The sequence below is a fragment of the Benincasa hispida genome, chromosome 12 (assembly GCF_027475165.1).
Source record: "Benincasa hispida cultivar pf3 chromosome 12, pf3_genome.v1.1, whole genome shotgun sequence".
NCBI classification, from domain to species: domain Eukaryota; kingdom Viridiplantae; phylum Streptophyta; class Magnoliopsida; order Cucurbitales; family Cucurbitaceae; genus Benincasa; species Benincasa hispida.
In genome coordinates, this window is record NC_143489.1 from 54428327 (window position 1) to 54445531 (window position 17205).

At 32.4% G+C, this 17205-nt stretch overlaps 1 protein-coding gene across 6 annotated transcripts; it reads left to right on the forward strand.

Annotated features, from left to right (window-relative positions):
• Nucleotides 1-3469: 3469 nt before the first annotated feature.
• Nucleotides 3470-14004, forward strand: LOC120092953 (uncharacterized). 6 transcript variants are annotated; one of them, XR_016524996.1, is made up of 17 exons: nucleotides 3470-3919; nucleotides 4657-4815; nucleotides 4983-5099; nucleotides 5215-5299; nucleotides 5584-5692; nucleotides 5803-5870; nucleotides 6432-6557; nucleotides 6644-7370; nucleotides 7464-7587; nucleotides 7833-8036; nucleotides 8136-8196; nucleotides 9425-9538; nucleotides 11486-11599; nucleotides 11724-11810; nucleotides 12880-12947; nucleotides 13038-13136; nucleotides 13750-14004. XR_016524996.1 is itself a non-coding variant. In XM_039051219.2 (16 exons), the coding sequence occupies exons 1-15, from the start codon at nucleotides 3804-3806 to the stop codon at nucleotides 12904-12906; spliced, it is 2238 nt and encodes a 745-aa protein (XP_038907147.1). In that variant the 5' UTR covers nucleotides 3470-3803; the 3' UTR covers nucleotides 12907-12947; nucleotides 13750-14004. The 6 variants fall into 6 exon arrangements, 2 of the variants coding, with proteins under 2 accessions (XP_038907147.1, XP_038907145.1); XR_005486231.2 differs by having other exon boundaries at nucleotides 6644-7587; XR_016524997.1 differs by lacking the exon at nucleotides 13038-13136 and having other exon boundaries at nucleotides 12880-12988.
• The last annotated feature ends 3201 nt before the right edge of the window (nucleotides 14005-17205 follow it).

Below are 17205 nucleotides of genomic sequence, written 5' to 3' on the forward strand. Positions count from 1 at the left end.
AGTAATAATTGTTCATGTTGACAATTATTATTGTCATTATAATTTTAATATGACATTTTAAAAAAAATATCATTGATATCTATACCTTTACAGGGGATACAATAACACAAATAAGTGTCACAAATTTTAATTGTAATAATTTTAAATGTTGTGGAATCTCAATTTTATAATAGTGAAAATACGGATTAGCATATTACTCAAGGACAATAGGATTCATCGGTTGAAAAGATGAAATAGAAGATGGTAAAGTCACTGGTGGAATTGAAGAAGAATAATCATTAGGGTTCGAAGAATTATCAAAATTGATAGCCATGAAGAATGCAGAGAAGAATCTCAAGAAGAAGCGTAGAAATTTACATCTGATACCATATTAACGCTTGAGATAATATACTTGCATCAATTTATTATGTGCAATGAAAAAATATATAGTCATAGTTACAAGAGAGTTAGAAGATAACTCGAGATAACTAGCAAAGGTTAGATTAACTAACTCTGATACTTTCATTTCAATAATATGAATATAGGATCATAATATAAAATTTTCGTCTAACATATCAATATTCTCATCGATATTTCCACGTTTCCATGGATTCGATAACGATGAAGGATGAATCAGTATTTCCATCATATAATAGAAAAATCCATAAAATATAATAACTAAGCATCATAATATCGCTAATGAAAATATTATATAAGTAATAGACTATCTTGTTTTAAAATCATAAAATGATTATTTACTAATTTAAATTCATTTTTAATTTTTAAAATTTTTCAGAAATATCTATCGAAGTTGAAATTTCATCGATAACTATCAAAAATTTTGTAAAATTAAGTCTTCGATATTTTGCTTGACATCGACCTTTTAAACATGGGATTGGATGAGAAGTAGAATTTCCCTATATTAAAAAAATGGATTTAAGAAAATTTTAACCGAATATTCAAAGGTGGGCTTGTTGATTCGGTAAGTTCTCGAGGAATTTTAAGTCATAAGTTGATTGTTTTCGAGGGCTTAACTGGCAAGAAAAAAATGAAAAATAGTAAAAAGAAAAGTCTTCTGGAATAATCTGAACCATAGAGTTTGTTTCTTTAAAACAAACTTTTGTTTTGTTGAGAATGTGAATAAAATTAGTGTGATAGTTTTTTTCTTCAATTTTAATAGCAAACATATGTGGGGAGGAATGGAACCTAACGTTAAAATCGATAGTACAGATTTGTGATAGTTGAATTGCACTCGTGTTAGATAAAATTACCATGAATAGTTTCGTGTGTGGAAAAATATATAATATTGTGAGATTTTCTTTTGATTTTTAAGTTTGTAACTTCTTTTAAATCTTCATTCCTTTAATTACATGTTCGAATAGATTTCCAAACTTAAAACTTTATATAAGTTTCTAATTTTATATATTTAGGAATATCCATATTAAATAAACTTTTATCCAATAATTTACTAAATTTTGGCTATTATGAACATAGTTTAACTAACATAAATTGTATTATCAATCTCGAATTTATGTATTATCAATCTAAAAAATCAAGATAAGAAGTTCGACTCCCACCCAATATGTTGTAAACAAAAAGGCCATTAGATTTTGTATATGTTTTAAATTTTTTTAAGAATATGAAGACAAAAAGTTATAATTGATTTGTTATTTTTAAAATATAATAGAGACCTTCAGTGGTTTATGAATATTGATTAATGGATTCATTATATACATGAAATTGATAATTCTTGGATCTACTAAAATTCTCAAAAATTAGTGTTTAAACTTGTAATTTAATCTAAAATATCATAATATCATAATATTTATTAATTGAAAATCATAATATCTAAAATTTGGAAAAGTATCGACTCCGGTAACGAGAGAATTCATATTAGATATTTATATCAATGTTCTCACACACATAAAATAAAATTCATCATAAGAAGTCAAATGTGAGTCTAACTCAACTTGCATAAATGTTTATACTGTTTAAAATAAAACATTGTGTATAAAAAATTTTAGAATTAGAAAACAAGAAAGAAAATCATATTAGATACTTAAATTTTATTGTTTTTGAGAAAATATCCATTTATAGTTTAGAGATGGTATCCATTTTAACTCTAAACGTATCAATTTAAATCTTGAATTTTGGGTTCTTGAACTTTGGGCTATGTATCAATTTAAGCCTCAAACTAATAATTGTATCAATTTAAACCTTGAACTTTCCTAAGTGTATCAATTTAAACCTTAAACTTTTCTAAGTGTATCAATTTAAACCTTGAACTTTCATAAATATATCAATTTAAACCATGAATTTTCATAAGTGTATCCAAATAAAACATAATGAATGGTTTAAATTGATACACCTATAAAAGTTTGAAGTCTAAATTGACACAATTATTAGTTTGAGGTTTAAATTGGTATCATTCTCAAAGTTCAAGGTTTAAATTGATATAGTTACAAATCTAGAGTTTAAAATGATAAACCCCCAAAGTTTAAGAGTATAAATTGATAATTGCCTTAAATTTTAAGGTTGAATCAAGTTTAATTTTCTAATAATATTGTTAGTATAATAGGAATAAAAGAAATCAAACTATAGTCTTATTGTTAGCCGTGGGCCTGTTTGGTTCACATTTTGGATTGCAAATTTAAAAACATTTTTTTTAATGTTTTATTTGTATCTAGAATTTGAATTTTAAAATTTAAAATGTAGAATTACATTAAATAAATATAAAAACATTTAAAAATATAGTATATCATGTTATAAATCCAATTCAATTTAAAAAAAAATTAAAATATGTATTATGTAATGTATTATAAATTAAATTAGTTTAAATTCGAAGTTTGTTTCCTATAGTTTGAATAAAGTTAAAAATTAGTCTATATGATTTTAAAATTTAGAATTTATTTCCTATGATTTGTTAAATCCTCTTTAAGTAGTCCCTACCATAGGAACTATGACGAAGCTTTTATCCAACTATAGAGAGTAAATTCAAATTATATAAACCATAAGAGTTTAAATTTTAACTTACTCAAAACTATAAGGATCCAAATTTCAAATTTTCTTATAAATTATATAATATTACAAAACAACAATTATATAATTTTCTTAACATAAAACATGTTCATAAATAAATTAATAATAATTTATTGTTACTAATACTTAGTTGGATAACTACACTTAGTTTACAATTATTTAGATTATGCTATCAAATACATATTTGAAAATACGAAATACAACCTTATTTTTATTTAATCATTTGTTTTCAAATTTCTGATTTTAGATTCTCTCAAGTCGTGTGCGAATTTTTTTATATATAAATTTTAATATAATATATTTTTTGGGGACAAATATGATATATTTTCAGGTAAAAATAGGATTTAAAATTAATTGGGTCGTAGGCTAGGTGGAAAGAGTAGTTGCGGGTGTAAATAGAACTCTTCGAAGAAAAAGAAAATAAAAATATTAAAAAGAAAAAAGAGAAAAAAAAAAAGAAAAAGAAAAAGGGGAAGATATATGTCCAAAAACAATTTTGATTTCCAGAGGAGGTGTTGTCTTCGATCTCTGTTTCGTTTCTTCTTCGTCTTCTAGGTTTTCTTTCACAAGAATGCCTTCTTCTTCTTGCAGGAGATCTTTCTAAGCCAATTTGAAGCTCCTCCTCGCCTGAATTTCACCATCTTCTCCGGCCGATCATTGCTTCTAAATTAATACAACACGCCCCTTTCCCCATTTCACTTTGAATTCCGATTAATTCCCTCTTAATTTCTCCTTTTCCGATCCAAATGCCGGAGAATTTTGGAGCATGACGTTTTCTCTGCTAAATGATGAGAGCTTCATTTGGGGCTTTTGACGAATCAAATTCTCCTTCCACATCCACCCCACCGCTCCCGCCTCACGTTTCTCATCCTGCTCCGGCCTATCCCACGAACAGGCAAAGGTGATCATGGGATTCAACTATTATTTCATGCGATTTTCTTATTTGGATTATGTGGATGATTGCCCGGACTTTTTTTTTGTCGTGGGAAGATCTAAATTTTGCCAAGATTTCTTAAATCGTGGGTCTTAATATCTGAGATTTTGATGCGTTTTTCCCAGCCCAATAGTTAACATGGAATATGTTCCTTGAGCGTACGAAGTTTTGATAAATGCGAAGTTCTTCGTTTGTCTTTTCTTTTCTTGTATACTAATCTATCTTGATTTCCAAGTACTATTTTAGTTTCTTATTTTACTGTACTGGTATTTTGGCGTGGAATTGTTGCCATTGCATTTGGGGGTGGGAGGGTGGAGGAGGGGATGGAGCAACAAGGGGTTCTTACACTGTTACTACGGCTTATTGAATGATCTAATTTGACATGGTATGCGCATTTCTCGTTGAAAGAAAGAGATAACCTTTTGATTACTTTGTAGATTATTCCTCATCTCCAATGCAAGAAAATTGCAAGTATGATTGGAAGTTTTACAAATTTCTGCTTTTTCTTTAGTTATTGTGAGGGTTGTTAGTGTTACGATTATCATCATTGGAAAATGGAGCATTAATACTTGTTATGGCTAATGGGATTTTACTCTATTGGTACTGGTGTGTGATAGATTCAGATAGTTCATTTAATATTTAGAGTTCTTGGATTTTGCAAACTTAATTCTAACTACGGACTAAATTTCATCTCATTTTTTCAGAGTCAGTAATGTTTTTCAACTTTTAGCCCAGAGGGAGGTTTCTCCTCAAACAAAACGTGCATCAAGGAGGTTTTGGGGAGATTCTCATGACCGCCAATGTGATTTGGTTGGGCCAAGATGTCAAGCAGCTAGAGATGCTAAGCGGGGTCTTATCTCATGGTAGTGCTTTTGTTCTTATAATACATCTGAATGTTTAATGCAATAAATGAAATAATGAAGAATGTTTTTTTCCTATTTGTTTATCCTGTCATTTGATGTTGTGATGCTTCCTCTCTGTTACTTTACCCCTTACTTGGGATGTCTTATTAAACTTGGAATCTTGTCAGGGTCGAGGCTGAATCACTACGGCATCTTTCAGCTAAATATTGCCCTCTTTTGCCTCCTCCAAGGTCAACAATCGCAGCAGCATTCAGCCCTGATGGGAGAACGCTTGCTTCTACGCAGTGAGTTGCTGATTCGTGGATATTTTTTTTGCTACAATGATGTGATGAAGCTCCATGTTTAATTTTATTTGGTGAAGGCGTTCATTTACTTTTATTGTTTTCATGTTGCCCACAGTGGAGATCATACTGTAAAAATCATTGATTGCCAAACTGGGACCTGCTTAAAGGTGCTGAGTGGTCATCGGAGAACCCCTTGGGTGGTCAGTGAAAGCATTTTTTTTCAGCTTATCGTAATGGTGATAAATAGTATAACACTTATCAATGTTACTATAAAATAGATAAATATAGAAAATAGTTTGGTGGATTGTTTAGCCCTTTTTTTGTTCTGTAAAACTCAATTTCATTGGGTATACTTATGTCTTAAGATATATTGGGAATGTGGCTTAGTTATACTTCTGCTAAGGCTTCGTTGATTATTAGTTGTCTTATCTGTGTGACTCAAGTTGCTCCAATCTGCTGGATTCATCTTCTGGTAATCTTTCAGGTCAGATTCCATCCACTGTACCCCGAAATTCTTGCTAGTGGAAGCTTGGATTATGATGTCCGACTCTGGGATGCAAACACTGCAGAATGCATTGGCTCCCGTGATTTCTGTAATATCTTCTCCAACTTGTTTGTATAGCCTTTTGAAGATGGCTGGATAGTTGAAAATTACCTATAGTTTATACGAGTCATTGCTAAACCTTGTTCTCCTTTTATGCAGATCGTCCCATTGCGTCCATAGCTTTCCATGCCCAAGGTGAGCTTCTTGCTGTGGCATCAGGTCATAAGGTGAGATTTTTAAATGGAGAATTAGATATATAAATCTGTAAGTGCATTCTTTATTATTATTATTATTATTATTGATATAATTGTAAAACAACAAGTGCATTCTTTATTATTATTATTATTATTATTGATATAATTGTAAAACAACAAATGAAAGAATATGAGGGCAAACAGAAGAAAAAAAAACCCTAAAAAAGAGCCCATCTAAAGGTAGGAGATCCAATCAAGTAAAATGAGACATAAAGAATACTTACTAAAAGCTTCCACTAACATTCAAAGAGAACTTTGAACCTAACAAGGGATCAAACTTCACTAGGATCCCTTTCCAACCCCTCTATACGTTCTTTTATTTCTTCCCCCCTACAAACCCCATAATGAAGCACAAATCCCTGCCTCCGACCAAAACCGTCTTCTCATGAAAAGGCGGACGGAAAAGGAACTTCTTGATCATCTCCTTGAGCCCTCACGTGTCTGATAAGCTGAAAGCCAAACACATTGAAGAAGAAACTCCCAACCACCTTTAGTTCATTCTAATATACAACCTTGATCTTAAATTTTATGCAGCTTTACATTTGGCACTACAATAAAAGAGGGGAGACACCCTCACCAACCATTGTTTTAAGGACGCGGCGATCATTGCGTGCTGTGCATTTTCATCCACATGCAGCCCAATTCCTTTTAACTGCCGAGGTTGGTTAGTTAGTTATTTTTATTGCCTTTAAATTTGCCTCCTTCCAATCACTTATCCTAATTTTTCTACTTAACATGTTCTGAAGGTCAATGATCTCGATACATCAGAATCTGCCATAACATTAGCAACATCTCCAGGATATGTGCAATATCCACCTCCTACCGTATATTTTGCCGATGCACATTCTTCTGATCGTTCTAGTTTGATGGATGGCCTACCTTTGATGTCCTTTCCTCTCTTGATATGGCCCTCATTTTCTAAAGAAAATAGGAGAATGTCCATGCAGCGAACGGAAGGAGATCATGGTGCAGGGAGATTACAAAGAGTTGATCCTTCTGCCTCAGTGCGGCTTTTAACATATTCAACACCATCAGGACAGTATGAACTTGTGTTGTCACCCATTGAACCTAATACATCACCAGTTCCAGAAGAAACTGGAACCAATCCTTATTCAAGTGAAATGGAAACGGAAGTTTCAGAAACTGCTGGGGATGCTTCAGAGAATATGGAAGTGCAGACCGAAGTGAGGAATAATCAAAATTTTCCATTTAATGACCCTTGGGAACTGCCTTTCTTGCAAGGGTGGTTAATTGGCCAAAGTCAAGCTAGTCAGCATGCGCTTCGGCCACACAGTGATGATGTTCGTGAAATTTCTTCTGCACCATCTGATATAGGAGGAATTCATGCTCCACTTACTTCGTTAATTCCTACCAGTGTTAGCCAAAGCAGAGTTGGTAGGAGATCTAGTTCAAGACATCGTTCTATACGGTCTCGTGTGCCTGTGCCTGTGCCTGTGAGTGGGTCAGATGAAGGTGCTAGTATGAGTAACTCAATTCCTGATGAAAGTGATCCACAACCTATTGTCAATAGAATTCAATCTGAGCTTGCTGCTTCTTTGGCAGCAGTAGCAGCTGCTGAGTTACCTTGTACCGTGAAACTCAGGATATGGTCACATGATGTTAAAAATCCTTGTGCGCCACTGGATGATGAAAGATGTCGGTTAATAATTCCACATGCTGTTCTTTGTAGGTATGTTCTTTTGCAGTTATGCAATATCAATCTGCTTCTCAACTTTCTGTTATATACTGCCACAATTCTGAAGTTGGAACCAACCATTTTATGGTTGTGTCTTTCCACTAGTTTTAATACATATATACCTGGCCTTATTTTGGAGATTTTCTATATGGGATGGTTGCAAAGCATTTATTTTCCTCAATTCTTGGATTCTGGTCTCGCCAATCATCTAAGTTTTTCTACAAATTATGTTGTTGCAGTGAAATGGGTGCCCATTTTTCACCTTGTGGGAGATTTTTGGCAGCATGTGTGGCATGCATGTTGCCACATATGGAAGCTGATCCTGGATTCCAAAGCCATGCTAATAGTGATGCGACTGGTGCTGCAACTTCGCCTACGCGACACCCAATTTCTGCTCAGCAGGTCATGTATGAGCTTCGGATTTACTCTTTGGAGGAGGCAACGTAATATTTCTTCACAATACATATTATGATTGAAGATATTGGTTGATATTTTCCCTTTTTATAACTTAAATTTATCTCATCCTTGTTTTCTCTATTTAGGTTTGGTGTGGTACTAGCATCTCGAGCAATAAGAGCTGCTCATTGTTTAACATCTATACAGGTTTGTTAATGATAGGGACTGTTATGTTCCTTTAAGTACCTTAAACAAGCATGAGTTTTTGTGTTCTACACAAATCCTCGAAGACCTTTTATCTAATTAAGAAAAACGTATTCTATTTCTACTGTCAACTTTAGTTTGCAAATTCTATGTAGTGAAGTGCAAGCTATGCGAGATTGTGTTTACTGTGAAAAGTTCTATTTTTGCATATTTAATGTGGTTCATTAAATGGAAGGATTGAGTTCAATGTTTAGTTTAGGTTTGAAAAATTCAGGTGTATTCCCATACTATTTTTTATCTCCTGGTATCTTTGATTGTGGGGCATCCTTTTGGTGGTACCAGACGAGTTTTTTGGTGGGCTATTGTGTGGGGTTTCATTTTGACTCTTTGGGTTGAACGTAATGGTCGGCTCTTTAGAGACACATCCTCTATTTTTGATAGATTTTTGGATTCGGTTCTCACTCATGTTTTCAATTTGTGTAATTCTGAATCTCCTTTTACTTCCTATAGCTCATCTTTTTTTCCTTTCCTATTGGAGAGATTTCTTGTAATCACCTATAGGTGTTGGGACTTCCCCTATTTCATTCATTCAATGAAGTGTTTCTATATTCCAAAAAAAAAAAAAACTATACTTTTACCAATTAATTGAACAAATTCTTTCCAGAAAAGGGACATATATCTATATTCTGGCTAGTAGCTTCATTTGGTAATACGTTGATAATGCTTAACTAGGAAACAAATAGGAGAATCAGGAAAGAGAGCCAGTAACATCCCAAAAGAATCTGGAAAGAGAGGTTGAGAGGTTTGCCTCCTTGTAGGAGTTAGTGACCAAATAAATTTTAATTATCCTTTGTCAGTTTATCATATTCTCAACCATTGGAGTCTTTTCTTGTTTTCTTCTTTTGCCATTTTGTTTCTCCTTTTGTGGTGGGCTGATTCTTCTTTGATTACACTGAACTTTTCTATTCACCTCAAAGAAGGCTTAGCTTCTTGTAAAATAAAAAACCTCCAAGGAAATTAGTTGTACCAATACATTGGCCTCTTTTTGTGATTTCTTTTCTCTTGCTTTGTTTCCTTTATATAGTCTGCATATTGGATGGGCCTTGTTGCTTTGTGGCCTTTTTTTATTCTCTCATTCATTTCATCTAAGCTACAATTTTTTCATCAAGAAAAAAAGGAAATAAGCTGTAGTACTGAGTTTTACAGAAGTTTCTTATTGTAATAATTGCAGTTCTCTCCCACATCAGAACACCTATTACTTGCTTACGGCCGTCGACATAGTTCACTTCTTAAGAGTGTTGTTGTAGATGGAGAAACAACTGTGCCCATATACACTATACTTGAGGTAAATATCATTTCTTTTGTTTAATTGAGGTGACCATGGCCAAGAGGTTAGAAAGGCTTGAATCCTCCCACCCTACATGTTTTTTAGGTTAAAAAGATATATATATATATCATGTCTACAAAATGAAGAGCTGTATTATCACTCTTTAGTTCTGATGGAACAATGCACTGTTCCAAAGGGCATTTTCACCCGTTTGTAGTGATTGTAACTATTTGAAGTTCCTTATAGAAAAAACAATTCAAGTTGTTTATTTTTGTTTATTTTGGAATAAGGGATTATTTGAAGGGATTAATCTCTCAACAGCTATATTAATTGATTTTATATGGTGTAATAGTGCACACCTGGTTTTTTGGTGCATGATTAACAATTTTTTCAAAATCGCTTGAGGTGGCGCGCCTTGAGGCGAGGTGGCCTTGTAATGCCTCAAGGCTTACGATTGTGCATGGTAAAAGGAGGCTTACACCTTTATGGATAGAGGCTTAGGCGTAAGCCTCAGTGCTTTTTCCTTCGAGGAGTGAAAGGCATAAGCCTTAGTGAAAAGTGGGTAAAAGAATTAAAACAACAAATTTGTAGAGGGGATGTTGGCAGTGGTGGGATTCCATTCAATTGGGTTTTCAAGGAAAAAAAAAAAAATTATCTTGTAGGCTTAAACACTTTGATGCGTGTAGGCTTCAATTGTCTTCATTTGGGTAAGAGAATAATAGCAGACAGCAAACGAGTTAGCTTTCTAATCCATAAGAAAAAGGTTACCTTTGTTTCCTTTTTTTCCTACTTCCTACTACTTATCCACTGTTTTTCTCCCTTTTTTTTGTAGTTCTTCCTAGTTTATTTTTTTTTGTTCATTATCACAGCCAAGACAAAAACTGGTTTTCCTTTTCTCCTTAATCTTATCTTTTTTGTGGTGCTGCAGCTATTTCAAACTTTATTTCTTCTATTTCATATTTTACAATTTTTCAACATACATAGTTTTCAATTCTACTTCTTATTACAAAATATGTGTTTTCTCAGATTTTCCCCCTTATCTTTTTTAAAATATTTTGTTTTGTTTTCTTTCTTTACTTCCTTTGTTCTTGGGTATCAGTTCTAATTTGAAAAATAAAAAATTAATGATGTAATCTTACGTTATGGTACTACAATAGTAAGTATACAAAGATTTACATTTTATGATTATTATTACATTTAAAATGAGGCTTATGCCTTATGGTGCCTCGAGGCTTACGCCTTGCCTCTCTATGAGAAAACGCCTCAAGACCACCTAAGCCCTTTAGAACATTGATTATTAACAAGTAGCTCTTATACGCATAATATAATTTTCTTTTTGTTGTTTAAGGATCCTTGGTTTTAGAGAGTAATGCATTAGGTTGTAATTTGTGGACCTGCAGTCTTTACTCTGAAGTTTGCTAGTTAAAGGGAAAATAAAAGTCCTGTATTTCATCTTGAAAAGGCAATACAAATGTGAATTCTGATTGTTGGATATCTCTTCTTTTAGCAATTTATTACTTGTTGAAAAAGAAATAATTATTCTCTTTTTCTAGGATAATACATGACATTTTTGCAGTTTCATTGCTATTAAGACCTAGTCCTTTGCTCTTTTTAAATAGACCTAATTCGTTGGAGTTTGTATTTCTTGGAGATATAATTTCTAGAAGAATATGCTACATATCAATTATGCTGACAAGGTCAAGAAAGTTTTTATTAGGTGTTTTTATTGTGGACCTCATGGCGTTTGTACTCAAATGAGCATTGTTTCCATAGTCTTCAATTATTCTTAGGTGTCATCATAAATCGCAACATTATATTTATGATGGGGCTGTAGTGTACCATCTTGTTTGCCCCAGCCTGCTGCTGATCATTTATGATAATGTTCAATTAATATTAATCTATATAGCCTTTTAGTGTTCCTCTAATATTCTTCTTAATTGACTGAAGTTTGCTTTGACAACTTAGGTTTACAGAGTTTCTAACATGGAACTTGTGAGGGTTCTTCCGAGTGCCGAGGATGAGGTAAATGTGGCATGTTTTCATCCCTCAGTGGGAGGTGGTGTAGTCTACGGGACCAAGGTTAGCTTCTAATTATTTCTTTTAGATAGAGATTATTTTCCTTAATTCATTTTAATACAATTATTTTACCTGTTATATTTCAGTATTAATGCAACTTTGATGTTTTCTTTGGCTGTCCATGCAGGAGGGGAAGTTGAGAATCCTTCAATATGACAGTTCTCAAGCCATTAATCATTCAACATATGGTTTTCTAGACGAAAACATGCTTGAGGTAGAAAACAGTCTTGGAATGCTTTCTTCTTTCTAACTCTTTTTAACCGTGAATTTTCATGCTGGCTGCACTTTCTGATTTTATCAATTTGAACTTATGACCATAGCATGTTATGAACATGGTACCAGGCTACCAGCATTGCTTCTCTGCATTGAATTGTCAGTTTTTAGTGGTTTGTTCAGTAACTGGCAGACCACTATATAGGAACACTACTAACCAACCTAGCGATAAACGATTACTAGAAATAAAGTAGGGGGCACAAAGCACGTAATACGCCTATTGGGTTACTTTTTGTTATAGGATGACATGCTGGATGGTTCTTGAGTGACCTCTATTGTTGGAATGGTTAGACTTCATTTTTGTGTCTATTTTTTGTTCTTCCATTATCTGTGTAGAAATGAATGGCGTGTTTGTCAATCTGATTTGATGTTCTTACTTCATCAAACCAAAATATTCTGATATTGCTTAGTCCATATTCCTCAGATACTTGGTTGCCATTGACATGAAAGTTGGAACCAATTTTCTGTCATTAGGAGAATCAGATTATCATATGGAAATGTATATGCAATTATTAAATGGAATTCTTTACATGTTTTTTTAACAAGGAGACAATTTTTTTCATTAATAAAATGAAAAGTTACCATGAAAAGCCCAAATCAGAAAATACAAAATCATTCAAAGCCCAAACCAAATGACCATCAGAAGCAATACAATCTAAATAAACCCTTACAATAATACAAACCAATGGCATTCAATTAAATGAAATTCTATTGCTGTTGCTAGTTTTATTATGCGTACTTTTCTTAATTCTAAGAGATTGGTAAGAATACGAGTGCAGTCTCTTGGGCCTCAAATTTTTTGTTGCTTAGGCCAAATATCTTCATTTTTCTTTGTTCTTTTTTTCTTCTTATGAGGATTTTGGACATGGTGACTTTGTTATGCGTTGATTGTGATGTTAATCTAAGTGCTCATATTATTATATATTAAAACATATTCTGTGTGTAGTAATCTTAAATGGTTTTGTAAGTTGTTTTTTTCCCTACTTATTTATTTATTTTTTCAATTGTAGGTTCCGACATATGCCCTAGAATGCTAGTAATTGTTAATCACAACACGAGATTTGGCGCAGCTTGACTGGTTTGTCTCTTTCACATCCTCAAGGACCACCCACCCCCACAGTTCGTCACTACTTTTCATATTGGTTTTGGTTACTATCATTTCTTTCAGTTATTGTCACGTTGGATAAATCAATCAATATATATGGATCGAGCATAACATATCAACCTAACGAACCTTCTTGGATGAGACTATAGGTTACGTTATCAGGTATCTCCCAGACCCAAACTAAAGAAAAGGAGTTCATGAAATATTCCAATTGCGGTTAATAAAAAAAATGTCATAATTCCAATAAAAGAATTAAAAAAAAAAAAAAGAAAAAGTCAATATTATGGAAGACTTTGGAATTGTTTGCTTGAATGAACGCAAACATCTACGTTCTAAATTTCCTCTGAATACCTAGACAATTCTAACTCAACAAATTGGTCTCTGTAATCTAGAGAGCTTATTAGAAGTTCCTCAAATTCTCCCATACGGGCTTGCCAACTCTTCCTTTCCTTTCTCTGAACCAACTATGAACTTCTCGTGCACAATCTCAACCGTGACCACTAACACAAACTAATTTACAAAGAGCTATTATGACAACAAAGTCTTTATTCTCAGTTATACAACAGAACGTGAATTATCTTCTTCTTTCCCATTTCTTTTTTCTTTAAATTTATTGCAAATAGTTGGAATAAGTTCAAAGAATTCAGTTTGAGTTGGCGTGTGCTTGATTTAGCCAAGATGTCCAATAGATCCGTGAAACTTCAACTATTATCTGCTTTGGGTGGCTCGAAATTGGCTCTAAACTACAAGTTCTAAGATGTGAACTGTGATTCAGGGTGCATGTGCTTGCGTGTGCTTCTCAAGTAGGCTCGGAGCAAAGCTGAACAGATCGATCCCATTACTCAGTATTACTGCAAATCCCATCATAGAGGCATGTCAAAACTTCAGTTTGGCGCATCATTGTTGTACAAGCTTGTATTTTTCTGTTTGTAATTTAAAAACTGTTATGGTGCTTAGTTGATTTGATCATCTTTACCTGGAATTATATATACAGATATATAAAAAAAAGCAAATGTCAAGGTTGAGATCATTGTATGTGCTCTGTTTGCCTTCAATTCCAGACGTTTGATTTAAATTGGATGGACATGAAGATGAAGTGTAATTTTTTCTTTTTTGGGTCATGATTTTCCATGGAAGATTGCAGGATTTATTAAAGCCATGGAGGTTTTTCTTTTAACAGCTCCACCTGAAGATTTTCCTTCTAAGTTCAGTTCTAAAGGCCAGCCCACTTGAGAATTTAACCACTTGATAGAGCAACTAGATTTTATTGTTTTATTTTGTTATTTGTTATTTGTTTTTTTTTTTCGAAAAAATAAGTTGAAGGGAGGAAGAAAGGCAAGTAGATGCTTGGTTTCTAGTCTTCTATCAGTAGTCAAGCCCAAATTTTTATGAACTGATATTAAGAACTCGTACGTTTTCTGATAATCTCTATCTATCAGTGGTTTGTTTTGTTTTGTTCTTTGTTAACTACAATGGGGGTAGGAAAATCCAAATTACAGTCTTCGTGGTAACTGGTAACTAATATATCTGTATATCAATTAAGCTATGTTTGTTTTGGTCGTAGTGTTTTTATTCATTTTATTGGTAGAAAAAAATGAAGTTAGAGAGTGGTATGATACATGTTTACTGGTTAGACTTAGGAAGGTAATAAGCCTGCTCTTGAGACTTAAGATTCATGTTCAATGCAACTATATAATAACTCACTGTGTTTGGATTTCCCTATAATTATAAATTAGTTACTACATAACTAATATGTCACAAGTATCTTAAAATTTAGTAATCTTATCGACATTTTGGGACTTTTTAAATCTTATGATAGATTCTCTCATATTTTTGCTTCATAACACTTAAAATTAAAAAAAATATCACTTTTGGATTTAATATCAATTATATAAAGATTTTATTTTTTGATATATCATTGATTACATTCTTTCAATAACAAAATTTTGAAATATTAACTTCTTTTTTATTAACATCATTTTTCGAACTTTGAGTTTGTTTTTGTTAGTTATTAATTATGGTTGATATTTGTTTAATGCAAGATATTTTAAATCATTATTTCAATAATCTTAGAGAACTTTTTTCTAGTTTCTTCTGTATTTCCAGCTTAAAATTGTTCGCTTGTCCATTGAGTGAGATTTCTAGTAAACGTTGATTATAATAGTAATTTAATGAAAATATAAATATATATCACATGATCTATGGTTTATTTTTTAGTATATCTATATATTAGAAAATGTAAATATATATTGTATATATTGTTTGATACATAAGATGATATATGACACACATTGTCTTGTTCATACATTTACCAAATATATCTTGGTTTATTTCTAAAAAAATACAAACATATAGCATTGCATATACGAAAAATATGTTGTTTTCTCTTTCAAAACTTCTTGCGGGCAACAATTTTTCAGATTTTTAAAGAAATTTTACTTGTGTATGTTTCGAAAAATAACCCGTTTTAGGAATTTCATAATGGTGATAAACTTTCTTCAATGTTCTTTTATTATTATTATTATTATTATTATTATTATTATTATTATTATTATTATTATTATTATTATTATTATTATATATATAAGAAACATCAATACACACATGATATCATCTACAAAATTGCAAACATATAAAAATTTGAAAGGTTATAATGTGTCTTTGAAGTTATTCTATCCTTCCCTAATAGGATGCGAATGTTTGAACTTTGAAGATGGGATTCTATGTATATAACCTAATAAATAGGTTCAATCACCCAATTGTCTACACTTTTCTATTTTTACATAAATAGTACAGTGAACTATTATTTTTTATAAATGTCTGGTCCAATCTACCTTTTCAACACTCCTTACTATTTATTTATTTTTAATTTAAAAAATGTAACAATATTAAGTGAAGTTTCTTGCTGTTATGAACTTTCCAGAACAACTTTTTTGAGTCAAAACCTACACATACCTACATGTATAAGTTATTGTATCTTTTTCATTTAAAATAATAAGACAAATGCATGAAATTTAGATAATTTTTACCCATAAGTCTATAAAAAAAAAAAAAAAAGCGAAGCATGCGATCACATACTTCTAACACAAAACATATTTAAATTTCAGACTAATTTCGCTACTTCTGTGCAGAATATCCTTCGGCAGTCGATGATCGTGCAATCGCATATCCACTGATGCGATCAAAGCAAGAATTGTCAGAGAGGAAAAGGAAAGACGATCGCATAAGCTGCAAGCATTGAGGTGTGACATGACATGGGCGGTGGGTGTCACATCACAAGTTGCATTGGTGGCCAACAGGAAAACTTTGTTGAAGATTCCATGAACCCCTGACATGTTGTAGACAACACAGCAGGATATGGAATTTAATGCGCCCTATCAACAAAATCATGAGTTTGAGAAAAGAAGCGCTCACGAATGCCTATAAATACCCATGCAATTGCCATGCAGACGGGGACGATAATATACGTCGTGACATATATCGTGGGATACATTGTGGGAGGCGAGAAGAATACCTTGAGAAGAGATTTTGCTAGAAACCCTTACCAATTTTTCATAGAAATTCCTTAGTGAGAGCTTAGGATTCTAGGGAAAGAAGAAGATAATACTATTCAATCATCTAAGTGAAGCAGATGTAAAATGAGTTGGAGGAAGCAAGACATTGCGAACCATGACTTGACTCTCTGACCCTTTCTCTTCGTTTTGTGTATTTGTATTGAATTTCTTGTATTGACAAATTCAGATTTGCAGTATGAATACATGTTTGTTATATATCTTGTTTATCTTTTTTCACCAACATCATGCGTAGCTAAATCACCACATGGGTTGAGAAGATTGTAGCTAACACGACTAAATAACTGAACCAATCATGCGATCAACTTGCTTTATGCATGCTTATATTTGTTGCTTGAATCAATTGAGAAATTGTTTTAAGTAAAATTAATCTAAGTTTGAAAGAATTTAGATTAGGACCTCATAAAACAAGAGAAAATGTTCCTAGTACATTCTACCTATCGCATGCATCTTAGAGATAAGATAATGTGGCAAAAACACTGAGAAGTGTTGGTCGTAACATTGAGTGTATAGCTTGATTGCATATTCCATTTAGTTGTTTAGAAAGAGTTAGTAGAAATTCTTCTTAACCCTCCTATCGCATAATTGTTATCCAACTCACACTGCAGCATTTTAAACATAATTCTCATCGCATATTTAGGTTTAAGTTAGCTTATTCA

What these genes read in the sequence shown, in the direction of transcription:
- LOC120092953 (XM_039051217.2), top strand. Translation starts at nt 3,804, where the DNA reads ATGATGAGAGCTTCATTTGGGGCTTTTGACGAATCAAATTCTCCTTCC. An exon ending in ATCGGAGAACCCCTTGGGTG is followed by an intron (nt 5,300 to 5,583) that starts GTCAGTGAAAGC and finishes GTAATCTTTCAG; the next exon opens with GTCAGATTCCATCCACTGTA. An exon ending in ATTGTTTAACATCTATACAG is followed by an intron (nt 8,197 to 9,424) that starts GTTTGTTAATGA and finishes TAATAATTGCAG; the next exon opens with TTCTCTCCCACATCAGAACA.